This window comes from Cucumis melo, chromosome 6 (genome assembly GCF_025177605.1).
Source record: "Cucumis melo cultivar AY chromosome 6, USDA_Cmelo_AY_1.0, whole genome shotgun sequence".
Classification (NCBI taxonomy): domain Eukaryota; kingdom Viridiplantae; phylum Streptophyta; class Magnoliopsida; order Cucurbitales; family Cucurbitaceae; genus Cucumis; species Cucumis melo.
Window position 1 is genome coordinate 30,133,588 of NC_066862.1, and position 24,222 is coordinate 30,157,809.

Consider the following 24,222-nt stretch of genomic DNA (forward strand, 5'->3'; position numbering starts at 1 on the left):
TTCTTATTTTTGAGTTAAACACTTGTGACAAAATTGAGATATTGATATAGAAGCCCCCCAAAAAAATTTGATATCAATTTTGTTCCACTGTTTTTGAACTTAAAGAATTTTGTCTCTTTGCTTAAATCATCGTTAGCCAACTTTGCTAATAAAGTACTGTTAAATTTTGAGTTTTCTTGGTTGATAAGTTTTTTCCACTAGTTGAAATTTGTGGTTTGTTGTTGGAATGTGGTGTTAAAGTGAGAATGAGAGATGTGAGTTTTGAAGTATCAGATCTAGAGATTTCCTCGAAAAGAAAACAGAGAAGAGCGAATAAGCAACAGAAAATTCTAATCTAGATCTAAAATGGTTCATTTGGGTAATTCCGACATAATACAATATGGTGTAATAAAAAAGTAAAATAAAACTTCCATTTTAAAAATTATGACATATTTCATCGGAGTTATTCATCCATCGTAAATATGAAAATTCTAATTAATCTTTTTTTTTTTTCTTTTATAAAGAATGCAATAATTCCTTAAACTATGTCTAAATTGGTAGAAGTTAATTCAATAGGAAGAAAAAGAGGACAAATAATGTTGTCATCAAATGCCTCTTATTTTCTTAAATTACCCCTTTTCCCATTCTTCAAATTTAGTTTTGATGATTAAAGCAATTTTGGTTGGTGGTTGTTCTGTTTGGCTCTTCTATGTAATAATAATAATAATATACAAACCCTAACTTAAATTAGGAAATAAGATAAGTTCCCATATTCAAATGCCCTTTGCCTTCTTTCTAAGTTTCTCTAGTTATCATCATTTCAATACACAAATTAAAAGGACCAAAGCATATCATTCTTTTTTTTTTTTTTCTTTTATTCTCAATTTTACTATTAAAATTCTCAATCAAGTTCTTCCCTAATAATTATTTACCTTTTCAATAAATAAATAAATAAATAAAGCAAGTAAAGTTGCAAATTTAGTCCTTCATGAGCTTTTCTTTTAATTTTATGTTTGTATAATAAATCCCTAAATTTTTAATTTTATATCTAAATACATACATCTTTTAATATCTAAAAAAGATTATTTTGTTAAATATACCTAAATCAAACTTTGTATTTAATAGAATCTTACAGATTTAATTAACATTGTTTCTTTAGTTGAGATAAATGACAACTTCCTCTAGAAAGTGACAAGATCCATCCTCATGTTACACTTATTTTTTTACCATATCATGATGGAGAATGTTATGTTAGCAAATCTCACAATGTTGAATATGGACAGTAGTTTGGAAGTTGCAAGGTTGTGTTCGGTGAAACATATGTTGATGACTAAAAAACTTTCATGGAGCCAAATAGATTATACTTGTCTAAATCACTTTTCTAATTCTAATATCATATACAGTAAAATTTTGAAATCAATATAATCACATGAAAAAAAAATGAAAAATAGATATAATCGATACGTCTATCAATAAATGATAAATCTTGAACTTAAATTTAATCTCCCAACCTTAATTCACCTTTTAAATCATTAAACTTTTAAAAGTGTCAAGATATTCCCGGAACTAAATAATTAATACATTATTTGAAAATTTTAAAACTTTATTACTAGATGTAATCTTTTTATGTTGAATAAAACCATAAACTTCTTGTGAATTATAAAAAAAAATGATTGAGGGAGTGTTAAGTCTAGGGACTAAAATCTTAATTTAAACTCAATTTTATTGAATTATTACAAGAATCATCATTAAAATATTATATATAAATATATATATATAAATGTTAGGCTTTTGTTAGAAGAATCATTATTGAAAAGAAAGAGTTCCTGATGTGTTCAATAAATAACAAAAGACGTGTACCGATGGGGCTTAAGAGAAACATAATACTAACATTAAATTTCGTATAAATAGACATATTCAATACTTAATCATGGTACATTAAAAGTCTAACATTCAAGACTAAGAAATCAAACCTTAATTTGTCTCCATCCTCAGATCTTGATTTAACTCTTGTTAGTTAAAGAAAGGTTAAAGAAAGTTCAAGAGTAAGAGTTGTTTTCTTGCACACTTGTGCATGCACACACTCACCAAGGACAATCAACCTCTCAACAAGTAACATCGTCTTCCTCTTCAAAGAAAGGAACACGAAGAAAACAACAATGGGCAACAGAGTTAAATGAATGCCTACTAGAAATGAAAGAATCCACATTTATGATTTCAAACAAATCAACAAATGACTCACTAAGGACACAAATGATATCAACCAAATTAGCTCCCCTCTTAGAACCCAACGTAGATAGGAGAGTCCTGCGAGTCATGAACAAAGTAAACCGACCGAGTAACTTGAATTATTTAAACTAAACGATAGCGGTTTCAAATGTCCACCAAGTTCTACAACAGCAAGACCCAATCTACTCACAAGAAGAGTTTGATCCTAACTCAGAAGGCGAATGAGTATGATCTCGACAAAAAGACAAAGACCACAGAGGAGCATGCTTTCGTGGAAAATTCAGACTTTCCTTTTATGCTGCCATCACCCACCCCACGAGGCATGTGCATTAAGCCTCTAGCAATCTCCCACACAAGAGAGACCATTTAATCCTTAACTTCAAAATTACCTTATATGAATAACCCACCATACTTACATTAAACCTAATCAAACCAGAATTACCAAAGTGGGGTGAAAAGAAAAAAAAGAAGATAACATGGGAAGTTACAAGCAGTGAGGCATTGTTACCTTAATGGGATAGATATTGAATCTCCAAGAAAAATCCACACCCTTCAATTGAAAAAGTCAAGCAGTTGGTCAATAAGTCAAAATAATAAGCTCTTCACGGTTTTGTTTCTATCGTCACTATTCCAACCCTTTCCTTCTCATTCACTCCCCCTTCCTTTTCTTCTTCCTTTTTTTCCTTTTCTTTTTTCCCTTTCCTTTTCCCCCACCAACACCCACAAACCAAATCTTCCACTTCCAGGAAAAACCAACCCATTCGATAATGGCGATGAAAACCCATTCTTCATTCTGAATTCCCACAAACCCCTTTTCTTTTCTCAACATAAACTCCCAATTTTAGATTCAAGACAGCTATTTCATTTTGGCCAATGTCACAACAGAAGACCATTTCCCACATCGATAACTTGCCATCAACGCCGGGGAAGTTCAAGACGGAGAAATCACCGCCCTACATTCACCGGTTGAGGGTTCATTCCGCCATTTCCAGGCTCACTCTATGGTCTTTCTTGTTCTTGATTTTCATTATCTGTTTCTTTTTCCTCTCCCCTCCTTCATCCTCCGTCTCACCTCGCCGAGCCCTTGGCGGGGACTCTTGGGGTGGCCATAATTGGGAGAAAAAGGTCAGCCGTTCTGCTCAAACTCAAACTGGCATCACCGTCCTTGTCACTGGCGCTGCTGGGTTCGTCGGAACTCATGTCTCAGTTGCCCTGAAACGACGAGGTGATGGGGTTCTTGGACTCGATAACTTCAATGACTACTACGATCCACAGCTCAAAAGAGCTCGGAGGAAGCTTCTTGATCGTGCTGGTGTGTTTGTTGTAGAAGGAGACATTAATGATTCGGAATTGCTCCGTAAGCTCTTTGATGTTGTGGCTTTCACCCATGTTATGCACCTTGCGGCTCAGGCTGGAGTCAGGTATGCAATGCAGAATCCAGGTTCTTATGTGCACAGCAATATTGCTGGGTTTGTGAACCTTTTGGAAGCTTGTAAGTCGGCAAATCCACAGCCCGCCATTGTTTGGGCTTCTTCTAGCTCAGTCTATGGATTGAATTCTAAGATACCCTTTTCAGAAAAGGATCGAACTGATCATCCAGCGAGTCTTTATGCTGCTACAAAGAAGGCTGGAGAGGAGATAGCTCATACTTACAATCATATTTACGGGCTTTCAATCACTGGTTTGAGATTCTTTACTGTTTATGGACCTTGGGGTCGCCCTGACATGGCGTATTTCTTCTTCACTAGGGATATTCTTAAGCGGAGACCGATAACAATCTATGAAGCTCCTGATCATGGTACAGTTGCTAGAGATTTTACTTATATTGATGATATAGTGAAAGGGTGTTTAGGGGCTCTTGATACTGCAAAGAAGAGTACAGGGAGTGGTGGGAAGAAGAGGAAGCCTGCACAGTTGAGGATTTTCAATTTGGGAAACACATCACCAGTACCGGTGAGTGAGCTTGTTTCCATATTAGAGAAGCTGTTGAAAGTTAAGGCAAAGAAGAAAATTCTGCCAATGCCTAGAAATGGAGATGTTAAGTTCACACATGCCAACATAAGTTTGGCTCATAAGGAGTTTGGTTACAAGCCGACAACGAATCTCAGGACTGGACTGGAGAAGTTTGTGAATTGGTACCAGGATTACTATTCTGGTTCCAAGAAGGGAATTGCCCGGGCTTTCTCTAACATTTAGATTCTCCTTCACAATTAATGTTGCGTGTGTCCACTGATCATCAATCTTTGATAATTTGCTGGATCTTTAAGGCATATTGTGCTTTCAAAGAAGCAGCACCTCCTCCTGCATTACATTTGGTTTTTGCTCTTCATTGCCATTTTCTGTCAGCAGGACTAGAAGCCTCTTTTCATAATTGTCCCACATGTTGCTTCATTGGTTTTGTTCTTTTTCTGTATTTTTCATAAGGACTATATTCTGTTGAGGCTATACAGTTCATGAGTGAGAGAAATGAAACATCCTGGCCGGTTGGTGGACTTCACTTACCATCTTGAATAACATAGCAACTTATGAAATGGCTTCTGTTTATGTGAGATTGTAAGTCATAAGTCCCATTCTCTGAATATTGTATTGACCCCCAACTAATGTTTACAAAGTACATGTTAAAGCTGTAGCAAGTTTCTGGCTAGCCATTCAGTTCTATACTCAAGTTGGTTGAAGGAGCATTTAGTTGTCCATGTCTCTGAACTCGTAACAATTTTTGAAAACTTCATGCCACTTATCTCGGGCAATCGAAAAGTCAGTCAGTCATTGCATTGCATCTGATTCATTTTGATACTCCGAGTAAACATAAAGAATTTTTGGAACTCTCTCTACAAGTATGTTTCTTTGATTGCAAAGAATCCGTAACCTGTATGGTCTTGATTTCTACAGAGTAGGAGAAGAGTTCAACCTTTTTCTTTCAGGTTTGTTGTTTCCGGCTAAATTTCAAGAATATTACCATTAGCTTCCAATTTCTCCGACCAAAAATGGGTTTGGATGATATAATAATGGTTCTCAAAGCACTCCAATTTGTTCAGGGTTCTTTGAATTTTAAAACTACTTTTGTATATCAAACAAAACTCTAAATTTCATTATTAAAAAGAGAGAGAGAAAAAAAAAAAAAAAAAAAAAAAAAAAAAAAAAAGCAGGTTGGAATACACTTTTCATAATTCTAAAATGCTATCTCAAACTCACTCAAAACTTTGGTGTAATGTCCAACATTAAGTTCTTGGGTCGTGTTCAACTAAAGATGAAACAACAGGCTATGGTATTGGTAGAACTATTTTTGGCAGAAATATACTTGAGTCTGCTTATGCAAAGCCTATTTTCTTATTATCATGCGATGCAAACCATATATTCGCATACATACAAACCCAATCTTTCATTTGATTTCCGTTATGAACTCATTTATAGAATATAACTGAACTATATAACCCAGGTCAAAAGTTCCAAAAAGAAAGAGGCCTTCAACATAAGGGAATTTGAACCATAACTTGTCTAATTTATAGAGAACGCAATTCAAAAATCAAGGATACATGCTACAGTTAAGTCATTTCCATGATGGTGATGAAACAGTATCAGTTTCAGCGTCAGAGCTGAGATCCCACCAAGCACCCCTGTCATTATTTTGCATAATCTCACAAAGTCCCCCATCAACAGAACCTTCTTCAACATTGTCTTCCTCGCCTATATCATCATCTAAACCAGACACTTCCTTCTCCAACTGAGGATTGTACGTCCATTCCAATCTCTTCAAAACATCCCGATCCTTCCATTTTCCCACAACAGAAACAGCCTCCTTTTTAGCCTTCCCCATTAAAATCTCCTTCCAAGAAAACCCAGTATCAGCATTTCTCTTCAATGGCCCATCATTCAAATCCCCTACAACAACTGTCCTGAGACATCTTAACTTAGCTTCCTTCAAAACATTCACAAAATCAGAATCATCTGATACAAGAACCAAACACTCTGCTCTTCTCCTATCCATAATCTCAACCATGTCATTTCTCAATTCTACATCAGCAGCTTCAGGCTTATCCGACACAGTCTTCACAAAAAACCCTGCCCTCTTCAACTCATCAGCTAAACCATATCCCACTTCAGGAGTCAAAACATCCCTAGCAGCATTCTTATACTTCTGTATTTTCATCGAATACTTAGCTATCAACTTCACTCTTCTACTACCCCTCGCAGATTCAATCTGATTCAACCTCTTCTTATGCTCACTCTCATGAATTTGCTTAAAATGATTCACTAACTTCTCGTACATATAAAAATTCCTCCCACAAACACGACACAGATATGGTTCAATCGATTTAATCACACCTTTTCTCTCCAATTGATTAAGCATCTTCCTCTCTCGTTTCCGCTCTCTAACAACTTGCGGCACGTAGCTAAACGCATGCCGATTCGCATACGCCACCATATAACGAACCGCGCCGAAGGAAGCTGCTGCAGTCTTAAGCTTAACAGCAGCTTGGTAAGGCGGTAACGATTTCGGTGGTTTATTATCCAAATCCCAGAAAATAGCAACGGTAGAGTAGGAAGAATCTGGAGAATTGGATTTTGGATTCGTTCCGGAATGAAAACGTCTAACTAAATCAGTTTCGTTTCGGAATTTGTAGGATAAATTCCGAAATCTAACGAACGATATCATGGCGAGAAACCGTTTTTACATATTCTGAGGATGAGCGAAAATGGATGAACGGAGGAGAAACGTAAAGAAGAGATGAAACTAACCTCTGGAATACAAGAGTGAGTAGTGGAAGAATCGATCAGTGGGGACGCTTGGCGGCGTGATTCTCATAGGTGAGGCAGTGGCGGGGCTTTGTGGGGCGGCGCGTAACGTATTGAACGGTGGATTTAGTTGCTGGTAGACTCTATCGAGTGCCCAAAATAGAAGAAACCCAATTTTCAAAAAGAAAAAAATGTTTGGGCTATTTTTACGTGGCTTCTTTACACAAAACATATTGCTAAAAAAATAGGTTTAATTACACAAATTTCAAATTTTAACAACTATAATTCTATTTAGAATTTCTGTTAATATTCTTTTCAAAAAAAAAATTGACTTTCTCAAATGTATAAGATTTATTCAGATGAAAAATTAATGTAAGAGAGAAATTTGGGTACCAATTAGATAGTATTGTTTGGATTAAATTTGAGTGATTATAATAATTTTTTTCCTTTATTTTTTTTTAAATGAAACAAAATAAAAATAACAACAAAACACTAATAAAGTGGTTGGATCAATTCACTTATTATAGTACAACATAAATTGATACACCTATATAAAATTAATAAATTTTAAAATTGTCCCCTTTTAATTAAAAATAAAAGTTCATTTTGGTAAGCCAACAATGGTATTATAATGTATTGTGTATTTTGGTTTTCCTCAATTTAGTCTTATCAGTTAAAATGTTTCGAATTTATCTCTTCTAGAAAAATTATCGTTCAAGAGAAGAAATTTCAAACTTTCTCCAAGTTCAAAAGATTATTCTAAAATATACATTTAGCCTTGACAAAATGTTCAATAAAATAACTTAAATGAGAAATTTTAATATATCAAGAGTAACTATATTATTAAAATCACTCAAATTGAATAAAAAAAAGTAAAAATCTTAATTGAAGAAAAAAAAAATAACATAATTTTAAATGGGTTCAAGTTTTGAGCAAAATTATATTCCATTGGTGCAAAATTGAGCTTTGTGATTCATTAAATGTGCATATAATTATGTTTGAGATTTGATTAATCGAATAAAAAAATTCCTATCAACCCGTGAAAAGTAAAATATGTATTTCTGAATTCAAACAAAGTGAAATTTTCGAGGCTAGAAAAACTTGAATTCATGCAAATCTGCTAAACAGCTTCTGCATAGTTACGAGGGGTTGGCAATTAGCAAGGGATCGAAGAACCCTTAACAACTCCACTCCTCAATCCCTTGGGCCGAACACCCCTAACCAAATTAATGTTACAGACAATTTCATTAGATTACAATTGGAAACGAAACAGGTAACTTAGAATTGATGGGTAACGAATAAAGTTAAGACATTGATAACCTCTCTCAAAGTATGGTTCAATTCCCATCCTACCCCAAAATAAGATTCCATGAATATGGGCATAAACATGATAAAGGAAAGTCGTGTTTAACCTATTGTGATTACCTACTAATGATTAATATCCTATGAGTTTTCTTAAGTAGAGACACTACCATCTTTTTTCAGTGTCTAAGCTAACTTAACCCGCCACAGTGAAGACACTAAAATCTGTCCGATGATCTCTATTAACCTTCTCCGGCCGACTTTGGGAATTCAAGTTGTACTAACCAATCTAGTCATAGGGCCACGAGGAACCTAAATGAATGCCTCAGACACACCTTGCAAACAAGCTCAATTAGAAGAGAACATCCTCTCAAACAACCTTACAACACACCTCTAACCATGACATCTACGAAGCACAACCGACACACAACACACGCCAATTTTCGAGAAAGAAAGTAGGATGCAACACATTGGAAATACTTTAATTTTTTATTAAAAAATTAAATGTGTCAAGCATGTAAACATATTGTAAAATATTCCATTAGAAAATGTCAAAATAAAAAGTTAAAAACCATTGAATCCATGAATTTATGCTGAATGTTGGGGTGTGACTGTCTGGACGTGGGGGTTTGGGCATAAAATTTTGGGTGTGAAGAAATGAGGGATATCGTGGCAGTGGGAGGTCCCGTCTGTCTTTGGCCGGGCATTTAGGCTATTAAAATGTTAGTTTTAAAAAAAAAATTCCTCTAAACCTGCAGTCCCATGTCTCAAAAGTGTTCCAGCCGTGTTGGGCATCCAAAATTAAAAAATAATCATAAAATAATTGAACATGTATCGAGGGCTAGTCGGTGTGACCGACACTTGACTATCTTAGGAGTGTCGGTGCTTCTTAGCATGATATAAATCATAAAAGTGCAGTGTAGTTATAACTTTAGAACTCAAGAATACATTTGTTCAACTAAGGTTGTCAGTGTAGTTATAACTTTTAACGCACCCTAATCCCATAAACGCCAATGTTTGAGAAATCAAAAACTAGTTTATCTGGCATATCATGTATTGAGTTAGTTAAAGGAATCATCTTTGTTTACCATGGTATCGGATTCAGAGCTATTAAGATATAGATACAATTAAAACATCCCACTAAGTACGGAAATTTAAGTACGCCAAGTAGCATACTTATGCATGGTGCAAAATGCTTCAGAAACCACATTTTCAATATTGAGTTCGGAGGAATATCAATTATAATTAAAGACAAAAACACTATCATGTCCAATTTAGACAAGGAAGAAACTACAAAATCATGATGAGAATGACAAAAATTGAGCACTATGTTTCTGTGATACCTTGGAACCATTCAATGTCTAATCTAGAACCACACAATGGAAATACCTTACATCGAATAGAGTAAATGAAAAGATCTTAATCGCCCATAAATCCATCAGTTGACAAAATCAAGCAACAAGTGTGCTAGCAGTAGTTGACTCGCTGAAACAAGAAGAAAAAAATCAACCAATCAATCACTGGGAAGGGAAGGTGATAGTTGTAAGTTATTGAATAGGAACGAACTAAACTTCAAGTAACATTTCTTAGAACTCAAGGACACAATTATCCAACCTATATAACAGATCCTACATGTAGTGAAAAGTACTATTTCTTTAATGTGATTCACTAAGAAATAAAATGCTTTGGAAAAGTAAGGCAATTTAAATCCACCCTAATAATTAGTAACAACAAGCTTAAAGTTACAATATAGATATTAGATATCAAAATAAACTACAGAGAATAAAATCAGTGACCACTTACTATTTCCAAACAGGTGGGAGCTTCTTGGTCTTCTTGTAGTAGCGAGCTAGCCGGTGAATCCTGCTCTCCACGAGAATCAACCTGAACTTGGAGTCTTTGTCCTTCCTGTTCCTTTCCAAATGCTTTCTAATCGAGACAGCCTTCTTAATCAAATGGTAGAGATCCTCAGGAATCTCCGGAGCAAGCCCTTTTGATAGTAATAAAAAAAACACACATTCAATTACCACAACAGCTAAAACCAAAAACTAATACATTAACATATACTCAATCTTCCATATCTATCCCAAAAATTATCTCTCCTGTATTAACATAAAATTTCGAATTGATGAACAAGAAGAACAAGTACAATACCATGAGCTTTAAGAATGCGCAAGATCTTATTGCCAGTAACACTCTTGACCTGAGCAATACCGTGAGAATCACGAAGAATGACACCGATCTGAGACGGAGTCAAACCCTTCTTCGCAAATTTGCAGATGTTTTCCTCAACCTAAACAAAACACATTCCATAACTATTCATTCCAACCAAAGTAAGACGCAGCTCAAACATTTGAAGTGAAAGGGTACTTACATCTTGAGTAGAAATCTTAAGCCAACTGGGTGGAGTCCTCTTGTACGGCAATGCTGAAGCTGAAATACCTTTCCTGCAATGGAAAATGAGAGGAAGGATTGAGTCATTGAATCAAAGGAAAAAGAAGATGGGTAGAAGACAAGAAGAGAAACTGACCCTCTGCTGTGCATACGCCCCATTGTAGACGACTATGGAGGAGATGCAAAAGCTCTGTCTGCTTCAGAAAAATGGCAATGGCCTCAACCGTAATCGACGAGCCTCACGAAAAACCCTAACTTTGAGAAGATGGGCCTTGTTTTATAGTTTCATGGTTGTGTGTTCTTTGCAAAGTTTGTCCCTTGTGGGCTTACCACCTCAAACGACGCCGTATTATACTTTCGTTTTATTTCAATTTAGACAATAAATAACATTTTTGTTTTGACAAAACTTTAATTTATATTTTTAACTTTTAATTTTTCAATAAATGTTAGCTTCCTGTTTTTAACGTTAATGTCTATTAAAATAATTTTAAGGTGAAATTTTAGAGTTGATTTTAATGATGATAAAAAATTACAAAACTTAATTGATTATAATTTTTTAAATTTAAGTGAATATTTATTGAAACCTATGAACTAAATTGGGAAAATAAAAGAAATAATAGTAAATGAGAAAAAAATATTGAAAATATTTACAAAATATAGTAAAATTTCATATACTATAAATAATAGACTTTTATAAACTTTTATCTGTATATATCAATATTACTGATGAATATGATAGAAATTAATACTTAGATAATGTATTTTTCTTTTGATAAAATGTACAAAACAATATAAATCAATTTATTTTAAACAAATGTAAAATTAATATAAATTATTTAAAGAGAAATTTTCATAAATATAACAAACTACTAAAATATTTACGGTTCGGGTAACAAAGTCCATGAAATTAGTCATTTTTTAATATTCATAGTTTGTCCTTCCATTTTCTTCTCATGTGTTCTTTCTATTGTCTTTCTTCTTTTCCTTTTCTTTTTTTACCCTGATCGTGTAAAAAAAAAAAGCTAAATCTAAAGGATCGTGTATAAAGAATCTTGAAAAATCGTTTAGATTGTGGTAGTCTAGAGGATCGTGTATAAACAATCTAAACGATCGTGTAAAAAAAATAAACGAAACGATCGTATAGGCAAATCTAAATGATCGTGTAACAAATGAATTAAAAAAATCGTTTAGTCAAATCTAAACGATCGTGTACAAAAAATATTGAAAAAATAGACGATCGTGTAAACAAATCTAAACGATCGCGTACCAAAAGAATCTTGAAAAATCGGTTTAGCTAAATTTAAACGATTGTGATCGTGTAACCAAATTGAACAATAGAATTGAAAAAATAGATCGTTTAGATTTGGATCCAAATCTAAACGATCGTGTACCAAATATATTACGCGGCGTGGTTGACATGACATTTTTTGTATTTTTTATTATGGGCTTGTGAGTTTTTTTGTTTTTAGAATTGTTTTAAATATTTTGTCGGTTGTTATATCTTTTAAAAGATCCCTTATTTTAATATATAATATTTTCGAAATAATACAACATTTCAAATTTTCTTTTAAAAAATCGTTCAAAACAAATGCCCATTTAAATGATTTTTAACATCTTTGCAAATTTTCTCGAAAGAAAACAAACATAGTCATCTAAAAAATTTAAACATCTATATTTTCAAGTGTTCGTAATTTCAAGTCGTCGAAGATCTTTGCTATGATCTTATTAGCATCGATCACAAGCATAGTTTATTCGTCATTAATTTGATCAACTTTATATGGTACAATTTCATATTCACACCTTAACTCAAAAGAAACATCAAATTTGGTTTTACAAATAGCATGTTTGCAAATAATTTTAAAATAGCTAAAATTATTTTTATCACTTTTTAAATTTAGTCGAAAAATACTTTTAATCTCTAAAATATATCAATGTTAATCATATAAAGTATAAAAATGATTAAGAGTGCAGATTAAACATTTAATTGATTTTGAGTGATTGAATGTATATTTTAAAGTGTTTTCAAACCTAATAAAAATGATTTAAATCGTTTCAAAAATCACTCTCAAACATGCATTAATGATCTTAAATATATTTAAGCAGTATCTTACGAAGTTGAGAGGACTTTATCAAGTTTTTGCTTTTCAGTGAGAAATTGAACTTTAGTGGTCAATCCAACGACTTGGAGACGTAGTATAATATACCAAGGGATGTCAAGTTGCCACCACTTGAGATTATACCAACCCTTCCCAAAGGTAACCAGTGACACCAACCTGAAACAAAATACATACGAACATACGTTAAAATTTAAGTTTGAATGACTAAAACTATATATTTTCAAAACAATTGTGAACCTAACAAAAGTGGATTTTTAACTCTTTGAAAATTACTCTTTCAAACCTGTTGAAATTATACGTATCAATTACTTTTAGACGAATCGCGAATTTTCCATGGTTGGCTGCCCCAACTATGACGTATTGAAGTTACCGTATTTGTTTTTAATTTCAACTAAATTTTTTTAGATCTACATGTTGAAGACAAAAGAAGATGGAGAGGAGAGAGGAGGAGAAATTTTTTGTAAGTATATGACGTTTTTGTAATCCAAATTACGACCAAAAGTTAGATTTTCACTTCTTAAACAGGTCAATATATCAAAAGACATTTTTAAAAAAATAAATATTTTTTAATAAACTTTTTGGTTTTTTTAAATTAATCTTAGCTCTTCTGGTTGCAAGATAATAAAAAAACAAATTAAATATCATTCCAATACACAAAATACATGCAATTCAAGATTTACATAAAAGTGTATGAATCAAAACTGGAGCGCCATCACTCCCATATATGCAAGAGAAGTACTCGAGCCACTTAGGAAGTTCGAAACAATTGCGAGTGAGATTCCTATGATACGAGAGCATAATCCCGAAAAAAGCTACAAGGACATAAAGGATAAAAGCAACCCAAAAAACTTTCCAATTAAAATGAAATGATACAAAAATACAAAGAGAACGTGTTATTAAAATGTATATAGACGAACGTATATCTGAAAATGTCAATTTTCTTCTCCGAAACGCCCTTCGTGGGTTCTCCCTATCTCTCTTATTGTTGCTTCCATTTTAGGGCTTCTTAAGGAATGGTTATATATATATAACTAGTGATCTACTTTAACATTTTAGTGTATATATATAAATTAGTTTGGGAGATTCAAACCTTCTACCCAATTATGCATTATGCCAATTGCCAATTAGCCTTAGCATGGCTTTGACAATTTTGCTTTGATTTATTACATCAATTGTTGAAATTAATGAGTATTATTACCTTTTTCTACTAACTCATTATATTTCTTGATATCTCCAATTTAAATTAAAAAGTTTTAAAAGTTATTTTTTTAAAAAAAATTAAATTCTCATAATTTTGCTGAGAAAGTAATACTTTATAAAATATTAAGAATATTTTTAAATATAACAAAATAAATCAAACTATATAAAATATTATAACAAAATTTCAAATCTATCACAAATAAATATTGATAAACTTCTATCATTCATTGATATTAATAGATACGAATAAAAGTCTACTAGATTATATTTTATAAATATTTTAATTTTAACATTTTTATCATTTACGATAATGTTTTCAAATCAATACTTTTACTTATAAAAAACCGAAACTATTAACAATATACAAAAAAAAAAAAACTTAAGTAACCTATAGAAACTTTGATAAATTTGGGTGTATTTGATAATTTGTTTCAATTCTTTTATTGATAAATTTGAAAATGTGCCTTTAAATTTATAACATAAATTTCATCCCTACCAAAAAGTTTATTTCAGCCCTAATAAATATTGGTATTATTTCTTTAATCTCATTAAAATTGACCTCACTTTCATTTATCACATTAATTGTTTGAGTAATAAATATCTTCATTTACTTAAAATAATTTATGGAAATTTCTACTTTTAGTCATTTAGGTGTTTTGAGTTTATGAGCATTTTGGTATTTGAGTTTTCAAGCTATCTTTATTGCTGGAATTTTGATTTTTAGTAGCACTTTTCACCCATGTGTTTGGTTTTACATTTTACGAATATATCGATAAAATGTTCGACATCCACCGATGTTTATGTAAATAAAGTAAAGTAGAAGTTATTTTTTTTCTATTTTATCGAAAAAATATTGTTTATTATTCATTATCGTAAGAATTTTTTATATTCGTTTTCATATTAGATTAATGTATGAAAATATTTTTAAAAAGAAATATTTGTTCGTGTTTATAAAAGATATTAAAGTAATTTTTTTTAATTTTTTAATATTGCTATCTATCCATTTGATTCTTCTACGATTAGTAAGAATTTCAATACTTGCAGTACACCAGAATGGAAGTATTTATATCTCGTTTGGTAATTATTTCTATTTATCCATTTGATTCACATCTTATAAACGCATTACTTCCGATAAGCTTAAGTTGTTTTGTTATCACTTATGTTTTTAGTACAAAAAATTGATGTTATCCACTTGTTTTAATCGTGTTAATTCAAGTGTTATGTTAACGATATTCAATCTTGTTTTATAATACAAATTGAAACAAGAGAAAGAAGAAGAAGTTGGTCACCTGGACTCGTCAAGAAAGGTAAGAGGTTCAAATGAAAGTAGGAAGAGAGGAACAAAAAGAAAAAAAGTAAAAATACGACTCATCAACAATTGCAATAACAAAAAAACAAAGATACACATTTTGAAAGATAACACGCAAAGTTTTGGTAACCCATTTTAGCGATATAACATAAAGTGAATAAAAGTGTAAATATTATTGAAGTCTAGGAACCAAATTGAAAAAAATGAATCGTAAATAACAAAAATGTTTAAAATATTTACAACATATAATAAAATTTCATATTCTGTCAATGATAGATACCGATCAAAGTTTATCAATGTCTATCGATATCACTAATGGACACCGATCGTGTTCATCAATGATATAACGGAAATTTCGCTATATTTTTGTAATGTTTTGGTTCACATTTTGAAACCTATTGATTAAATTGAAACAAAGCTTAAAACTTAAAAGACTAGAAATATAAGACCCGAACCATAGGAACTACAAAGAATTCTCCTCAAATTAAAATTTAATGTCTAGTCCTTTAATTTTGAAGTTTTTGTCTAATTAGTCTATAAACTTTAAAGAGTGTTTTATAAGTCGAAGACTAATTTTAGATGTCTACAAAATAATTGATCTATTATATCTAAATTGTAAATTTGTAACAACTTTGAAACTTTGAATGCTAAATTTATAATTTTGAAACACGATTTGTTGTAGTTGAAAGTGTAAGAATATTAAAATTACATATTTATTAGGACACATCGAACCATTGGTTTCATGAGATTATAAAGTTTTGGTTGATAACGTTTATGTTTATTGTTAAAGATTTTATGGGATTGACATCTTCATTACTCGAATTATTTCACGAGACATCTAGATGCCCTTATAAAACATGGGTCGTTCGGGTTCCCATGTTGACGCATCTTCACTTTACTTTTTTTTTTTTTTTTTTTTTTGACTCATTTCCTTTTACTTATATATATAACTCTTCTATATTTTAATTTGATCATTAAAATAAATTTAGTAAAACAAACACCGTATAAATTATCTAAATATATAATATTCTCGAAATAATACAACACTTGAAAATTTCTAATTTTTTGAACATCTTTGCAAATTCAAGTCGTTGAAGATTTATGTATCTTATTAGTATCGATCACACTCATAATTTCGTTATTAATTAGATCAATTTTACACGTTATAATTTCATATTTACAACTTAACTTAAAATAAACATTAATTGTGGTTTACAAATAACTTTCAAGTATTTAAATCATTCATTTTCTATTCAAGTACTTAACATGCAAAATATCAACTACATGTGATAATGATTCTAAAATTGTTAAAATTATTTTTATCAATTTAGTCAAAAGATACTTTTAATCTCCAAAATCAATGTTAAAAAGTGGATTAAATATTTAATTGATTTTGAGTGATTAAATGTATATTTTGAAGTGTTTCTAAACTTGATAAAAACAATTTTAATCGTTTCAAAAATCATTCTCAAACATGCCCTAATAATCTTAAATATATTTAAGTAGTATTTTTCGAAGTTGAGAAAGCTTTGTCAAGTTTTTGCTTTTCAGTGGGAAATTTAACATTAGTGGCCAATCCAAGAGCTTGGAGACATAGTATAATGTACCAAGGAATGTCAAGTTGCCACCACTCGAGACCATGCCTAGCTGAATACTCGAAAGCATGGTGATTATTATGCCAACCCTCCCCAAAGGTAACTAGTGACACCAACCTGAAACAAAATACAAACGATTTTCGTACAATTAAAATTTAAGTTTGAATGACTAAAAAAACTATATATTTTCAAAACAATTGTGAACCTAAGAAAAGTGGATTTTTAACTTTTCGAAAATTAATCTCTCAAACATGTCGAAATTAAACATACCAATTATTTTTAGAGGAATCGCGAGTTTTCCATGGTTGGCTTCCCCAACTATGACATATTGAATTTACCATACTTGTTACATGGTAACCCCATGTCACTGCCACTCCCTACAAAATTGAATCTATTAATTGCGATAATAAACGATTGTCGAATCCCAATAACTTCAAATTAAATTAATAAAAAGATAGAAAGACAAGAAACTTAATTTTATAATACTCGAGTTTTTAATGATGGGTGCGTAGGGTATTTTAAAAATATGTATCTTTGATGTTAATTTTATATTAATATATCGTACTTTTTATAGAGAAATTTTAATGGATGGAAAAATATCGATGTTATTAACAAAATATAGAAAAAAAAATACTTAAATAGGCTATAGATAATACGATGAATTTTGCTATATTTTTTTAAATAATTTTAATATTTTTGTTATTTTTGAAAATGCTGTTACTTTTATTTTTAAAATATGTATAGATAGAAAATATAAAATATAAAATAATTATATTAATTTAAAGCACCATTTCAACGTTTAAAATCATAGAGAAAACTAATTTGTAAATAATTTAAACTTAATAGACTAAAAAGTTATATCTCCAAACTTTAGAGAACTAAAAGTAAAAGTAAAAGTTTTTTACCCCAGACCAAACTAGAAATGGAAATCCTCCAATTAGAAACAACACAATTCCAAGAGCCAATGGATGAAGCAAATATGTCTTTTGAATAATTCTATAGAAGATTTGATCTTCCAAGTCGCTAACGTTGTTTGGTCTTCCATGCTTAAGTTGTAATCTAAATATATTTATGTCTTGAGGATCGTCGATGTATTTGGGACAAACCCGTTTGGTTAATGCACGGGAGTTCATGGTCCAACCCATGTGACTATACCATAAACCGTGAATTGGACTGTGAGGATCTCTTTCAGTTTCGACAAATTGATGGTGATGTCGATGTGTACTCACCCAATCGATTGGATCGCCCTGTTTCAAACCCAACTAATATATGAAACTATTTATTTGTAGGTATATCTTAAAAGAAAACTAAAATCTATTGAAACACATGATCTCGTAAATGTACAAGTACGTGTAACATATAGTAGATTTAGACGATCATTTTAAAAATTACTTTGAAATGCATTTTTTAATCATATTATTAAAATTGAGTTTGAATGTTTAAAAGCTTTTTTTTTTTTTTTTGTGTGTGATTTTTGAAAATGACAAAAGTGATTTTAACAATCTATCAAATATAACATTAGAGTATTATTTAAATGCACACTATGCAATTTGATTTATTTAAACAATTTCATAATCATAATCTCGTGTGGTTTTGTGATTTTATTTTGATATCATATCTCTTTTTCAATACAACTATGTTTTAGCTAAATAGTGACTACTCATTATCATAGCTCTTTATTCGTGTTCTTTCCAACCATGTTTATAAAGTTAAGCAAAATCCCAAAAGCAACTTGAATTTTAAATTTCCAATTAAAAGTCGAAATAATCTAAAGTTTAAAATTCAAGAGGCAATGATATATCAAGAGCTTTGTTCGTTCGACATTGGATGTTTTTAATTTTTAAGTAACTTTTTGAGAGCTACTATACGTGTTGAAGACAAAAGAAGATAGAGAGGAGAAGAGGGAGAGAAAATTTTTGTCAGTATATATACGACGTTTTTTGTAATCAAAACGGCAAAAAGTTAATTTTTCATTTCTCAAACAAAGTCAATATATCAAACGTCATTTTTAAAAAATAAGTATTTTTTTTCATCAAGTTTTTGGTTTTTAGGTTAATTTTAGCTCTTCTTGCATGTTGCAAGATAATCCAAAAAACTAAAAAAAAACCAAACAAATAGAGTATCATTTTAATATACGAAACCACATTCACATAAAAGTGTTTGGATCAAACCTGAAGCGCCATCACTCCCATATATGCAAAAGAGTACTCGAGCCACTTAGGAAGTTTGAAACTCTTGTGAGTGAGATTTCTATGATACGAGAGTGTAATCCCGAAAATAGCTACAAGAACATAAAGAGTAAAAGCAACCCAGAAAGCTTTCCAATTAAAATGAAAGGGTGCAAATATACATAGAGAATGTGTCATTAAAATGTATATAGCCGTTCGTATATCTGAAAACGTCCATTTTCTTCTCCAAAATGCCCTATGTGGCTTCTCCCTATCTTTCATTGTTGCTTCCATTGTAGGGCTTCTTTTCGTTTGTGTGTTTAACGAATGGTTATATATATACTAGTGATCTAGTTTAACATTTTAGTTAAGTAATAAGTTTAGTCGGTTTATGTTTGTTTTATTATTGAATTATCAAAATGTTTAATAGATTTGTCGTAAATTATTAGACTTTACTTGATAATCATTGTTAATCATTTTGGGTTTGTTTGGTTACCATTTTATTTTTGGTTTTTAGTTTTTGAAAATTCTGTCTATTATATTTTCTTACCATGGTTTGAATTAAAAGTAAAAAAGTCGCATTCTTAGTTAAATTCTAAAAACAAAACAAGTTTTTTTTTTTTTTTGAAAAACTACTCTTAGATATGAACTTCAAATTTACATCCACATTCAATTTTGTATATAATGAGTTGTTGACAAATTCAAAATTAGAAAGTTTCATGTCTAATGAAACTCTAAACTTTTATTCCGTATTCGGTAGAATTGAATTCATAATTTACATTTAAATAACAAATGTCGAGCCTAATTAAGTAAAATTTTAGTAGTATTTCTCTTTAACCTAATTAAGTTTAAATTTGTTTATTTATTTAGTAGGGATTGAGAGATTCGAATCTCTAGCCAAAATTATGCATTATGCTAATTAGCCTTAGCGTTGGTTCGACAAATTTGCTTTTATTTATTACATTAATTGTTGAGATTAATGAGTATAAATTATATTTATTGATATCTCCGATTTAATAAAAAAAATATTTTTTAAAATTAAATACAATTTATATGATGCACTTATTTTAATTAAAAATATAAAATACGGCCATTTTAAAAAATATAATAAAATAAATTAAATTATTTTTATAAAATATAGCAAAATTTAAGATTTATCACTAATAGATATCGCTAGATTCTTATCATTAAATTTTATTGGTATTGATAGACACAAAAAGAAATTTATAGTATTTACTGGAGATAAAAATATAAAATTTTGCTATATTTTGTAAATAACTTTAACAATTTTATTATTTATAATATTTTTTTAAAATTAATATTTTTAATTCTTTTCAAAGAACCGAAGATGAAATAATGAATTTATTCAATGCTTTAAATGTATGTATGGTTAAATCTTTTTAAAATATAATAACTAAAAGTAAATTCTAACCTATTTGAAAGTTAGAAAACTAAATTAAAAAAATGGTAAATTTAATAACTAACTAGGATTAAAAATAATTTAGATAAATAATTGTCATTGATAGTAAAAAAAAAAAAATTAAACTATTAAAAAAAAACTTAAATAATTTTAATAAATAATTTTCAAATTTTTATTTCTTAAATTTAATCTCATTAAAATTGACCTCACTTTCATTTATCACATTAATTGTTGGAGTAATAAATATCTTCATTAATTCAAGTAATTTATGGAGATTTGTACTTTTGAGTTTATTAGCATTTTGGTATTAATTTGAGTTTTCAATTTATCTTTATTACTTGAAATTTGAATTTAGTAGCATTTTTGGCCCATTGGTTTTACATTTTACTATATTAGTTAAAACTTTAATTTTATGGATAGATATATTAATAAAATGTTGATATCTACTCATGTTTATGTAAATAAAATAAAATATAAGTTTTTTTTCTTCCATTTTCTTAAGAAAAAATTGTTTTTACTTCCAAATTAAATTACTCATTTTTTGTAAAACATTTTTATATTCGGATTCATATTGGATTACTCATTTTTGTAAGAATTCTTTATATTTGTATTTAAGAATTGTTTGTTTGTTTGTTTATAAAAGATGTTCGAAGTTATCAATTAACTTTTTCTATATTGCTATCTATACATTTGATTCACAGATATAATATTTCAATCCTTCTACAATGAGTAAGAGTTTCAATACTTGTCTTCCACCAGAACGGAATTGTTTATATATCGTTTGATAATTATTTCTATTAGATAAATATTTGGTTTTTTTTTTAAAAGATTAAGCTTATAAATAAAGATTTAAGTTGTTTTGCTATCACTTATTTTTTTAGTAGTTGTGTCATCCACTTGTTTTAATTGTGTTAGTCTAACGATACTCAATCTTGTCCTATAATACAATTTGAAACAAGAGAAAGAAGAAGAACTTGACCGAAGTTGGTCACTTAGTCTTGTTAGAGTTGATCGTGGTCTCCTTGAAAAGAAAGGTAGAGGTTCAAATGAAAGCCGAGAGCGATGAAGAAAAAGGAAAAAAAGAGAAATATGACTCATCAACCATTTCAAGAAGAAGAAAAAACAAAAATACAAATTTGGAAAGATAACACACAACGTTTGGTAACCCATTTTAGTGATATAACACCTAAATCATTAGTACTTATCTATAACTAGTATGCCCAAGAAATATATCTTTTACTAATATAAAGTCAAACAATTACATCGTTGTACTTATCTATAACTAGAAGTAAGCATAATAGGCCAAAAAATCGAACCAATTAATTACGGTCGATCACAGAAGAAGAGGGGCGGATCAACCTCAATTTCGAAAATATTTTAAACCAAAATTTTGAAAAATACTATAAATAATGAAATTAAATGACTTTTACTCATCAACAATCAAGATTCATTTGTGAAATGAGTTTTTATTATTTGAAAAAAAAAACAAATTAATTCCACAATTTTGCTTTCTATTTATCATATCCTTCATTATTTTTCAATATTTTAAAATCTAAAGATAAAAGAGAGAGAGAGACACACAAATAATAATAATTAATTAGTTAATTTTTAAAAAGAAAAAGAAAAAGAAAAAAACATTTCCTCCCATTCTCAGGTGAGCGTCAAAGGGCAAAGGAAAAGAGAGAAAAGAGAGAAATTAGAGCTCTTTGAAGATTCAAACCTAAATCGAAACCGGAGATGGGGAAAGATCTGAGCGATGATCAGAAATCCTCCATGAGGGAGGCCTTTACCCTCTTCGATACCGACGGCGATGGCCGGATCGCACCATCCGAGCTCGGTATTCTAATGCGTTCCCTCGGCGGCAACCCCACTCAAGCCCAACTCAAAGCCATTATCGCCGAGGAGAATCTCACTTCTCCTTTTGATTTCAATCGCTTTCTTGATATCATGTCCAAGCACATGAAACCTGAGCCCTTCGATCGCCAGCTTCGCGATGCCTTTAAGGTTCTCGATAAGGACAATACCGGCTTTGTCCGTGTGTCCGAGCTCCGACACATTTTGACGAGTATAGGTGAGAAGCTTGAGCCCTCCGAGTTCGATGAGTGGATTCGAGAAGTTGAGGTTGGATCCGATGGAAGTATTCGGTATGAGGATTTCATTGCTCGAATGGTGGCTAAATGAGAAGGGAAGTAATAATGCAAAATTGGTTTTCTGTGCTTTTACTCTAATGGATTTCTTAAGTAATTTGTGGTGATCTTTGTTGTTGTTCTTTTCTTTCTCTTTTTCCCCTTTTTCCAATTTCTGTTAATTGGTTTCAGATTACAAGACTTGGTTGGATTTTGGTGGGATGGATGCGGTTGATGTTCGCATACTTTCCCAAGTAATGCTAATATTATTTGGAAAGATTTAGGATTATGAATGAGTTGTGTCTGGATGGATTTCGAGGTGTATTGAAAACTGTGGTTTTCTGGGTAACTTAGAATTTGGTGATTTGTATGTGTTTCTTAGTTTGAAGTGCCAAACAAAATGAGTAGATTCTCCCACGATTTATTGTCTTGCAATGGCTGATATGTCTTGGGTGTCTCTAAGTTAGAGAGATTGAAATGGTTTCTTTGTTTATCTTGTAAGATTTGAACAATTAATTAATCTTCTCTTGTTTCACTTGGTGTAGCCTTATCTTTCCATATTAGCCTCATAATATAAAAGACCTGTTGTGCATATGTTTTATCTTTAAGTCCTCCTGATATAGTTTATGAAATTGTATGTGTTTAAGATGTGTATGAGCATCTAATGCAATGAATTGAGTGAAAAAAGTTGTATAAAAAAGTTGATTCTAGACTCCATTTTTATTCTGCATACTTTGGTTTCTTTTTCAAAAAGGAAAATTAATTTACTCCAAGTAGATCTCTCTGATCTTGTTGTAGAATAGATCCCCTTTTTATGGGCAACCGTTCAACTTATACTTTTATGTATTGAGATACTATACCTTATGTCAGGTTCTGAGATGATAACGTAAAGTTTTTATTTGTAAGGCTGCATCTTCTCTTTTACCATATAGCTTTCTAAGCTTTCTAACTTGCAATTACATATGTGTCTTGAGGAAGTATTATAGTTATTAAATTTTAGTGTTGAGTTACCACAGGACCATGGTTTGCCACTCTGTTGGAATTTTGCATTCTTTGCATTCATAACGAACCAGATTTTGAATCTAAGTTGTCTTCATTGGATATCGTGGTGAGGTTTGTGGCGTAGTTTTCAATGTTTCATTCCTAGCATTTTATATCATATGCCAACTCATGAGTCTGTTAGATTTTATCCTTTGCTTTGAAAAATCATATGTTTTGGATGTTTATAACCATGTTTTATGATCGAATTCAATCATCTTCTAAGTAGATAGAAGGAATAGAAATTTAAGTTGAGTCCTTGCTTTAAAACTTTTTTGGTAAGCTTTGTACTTGAAGAGGTATTAGTCTTGAACGTATAAGTAGTAGGGTCAAGATGTCTCCAAACATAGGTCCTAGGGGGAAGATGTACATAAATTGGAGGCATTGTTATTTGTTATGTAAAAATAAAGCATTAAGAAGATCTTGTAAAACATTATTATGGATGTCAAGAAATAGTGCTGACCTGTTGGATCATGCTTAAGTTGATGGATAGACTCCAGTCAGGTATAAAGCTTCGGTTATGAGCTGTTAGACCAACTGGAGATCTCTAGTCCTAATTTTAGTGATCACTTATTTACCATTGGTCAAGATTTAAATATAGAGAGCGTATT

General features: G+C 30.8%; 5 protein-coding genes across 5 annotated transcripts; 2 read left to right on the forward strand and 3 right to left on the reverse strand.

Annotated features, from left to right (window-relative positions):
* Positions 1-681: 681 nt before the first annotated feature.
* LOC103490928 (UDP-glucuronate 4-epimerase 3) lies at positions 682-4,889 on the forward strand. Its single transcript, XM_008450681.3, has one exon. It carries the CDS (start codon positions 3,082-3,084, stop codon positions 4,402-4,404), a length of 1,323 nt encoding a protein of 440 aa, XP_008448903.1. The 5' UTR covers positions 682-3,081; the 3' UTR covers positions 4,405-4,889.
* A 627-nt stretch (positions 4,890-5,516) lies between these two features.
* LOC103490929 (uncharacterized) lies at positions 5,517-7,118 on the reverse strand. Its single transcript, XM_008450683.3, has one exon. The coding sequence runs from the start codon at positions 6,860-6,862 to the stop codon at positions 5,756-5,758; it is 1,107 nt and encodes a 368-aa protein (XP_008448905.1). The 5' UTR covers positions 6,863-7,118; the 3' UTR covers positions 5,517-5,755.
* A 2,335-nt stretch (positions 7,119-9,453) lies between these two features.
* Positions 9,454-10,944, reverse strand: LOC103490930 (40S ribosomal protein S13). Its single transcript, XM_008450684.3, has 5 exons — positions 10,775-10,944; positions 10,619-10,691; positions 10,399-10,537; positions 10,048-10,234; positions 9,454-9,729 (listed from the first exon to the last, which is right to left on the reverse strand). The coding sequence occupies exons 1-5, from the start codon at positions 10,795-10,797 to the stop codon at positions 9,696-9,698; spliced, it is 456 nt and encodes a 151-aa protein (XP_008448906.1). The 5' UTR covers positions 10,798-10,944; the 3' UTR covers positions 9,454-9,695.
* A 5,496-nt stretch (positions 10,945-16,440) lies between these two features.
* Positions 16,441-19,321, reverse strand: LOC103491124 (palmitoyl-monogalactosyldiacylglycerol delta-7 desaturase, chloroplastic-like). The gene is made up of 5 exons (XM_008450952.2): positions 19,031-19,321; positions 17,966-18,106; positions 17,765-17,905; positions 17,130-17,236; positions 16,441-16,976 (listed from the first exon to the last, which is right to left on the reverse strand). Exons 1-5 carry the CDS (start codon positions 19,319-19,321, stop codon positions 16,763-16,765), a joined length of 894 nt encoding a protein of 297 aa, XP_008449174.1. The 3' UTR covers positions 16,441-16,762.
* Positions 19,322-21,902: 2,581 nt separating this feature from the next.
* On the forward strand, positions 21,903-23,108 carry LOC103490931 (probable calcium-binding protein CML13). The gene has a single exon (XM_008450685.3). The coding sequence runs from the start codon at positions 22,185-22,187 to the stop codon at positions 22,626-22,628; it is 444 nt and encodes a 147-aa protein (XP_008448907.1). The 5' UTR covers positions 21,903-22,184; the 3' UTR covers positions 22,629-23,108.
* Positions 23,109-24,222: the final 1,114 nt, after the last annotated feature.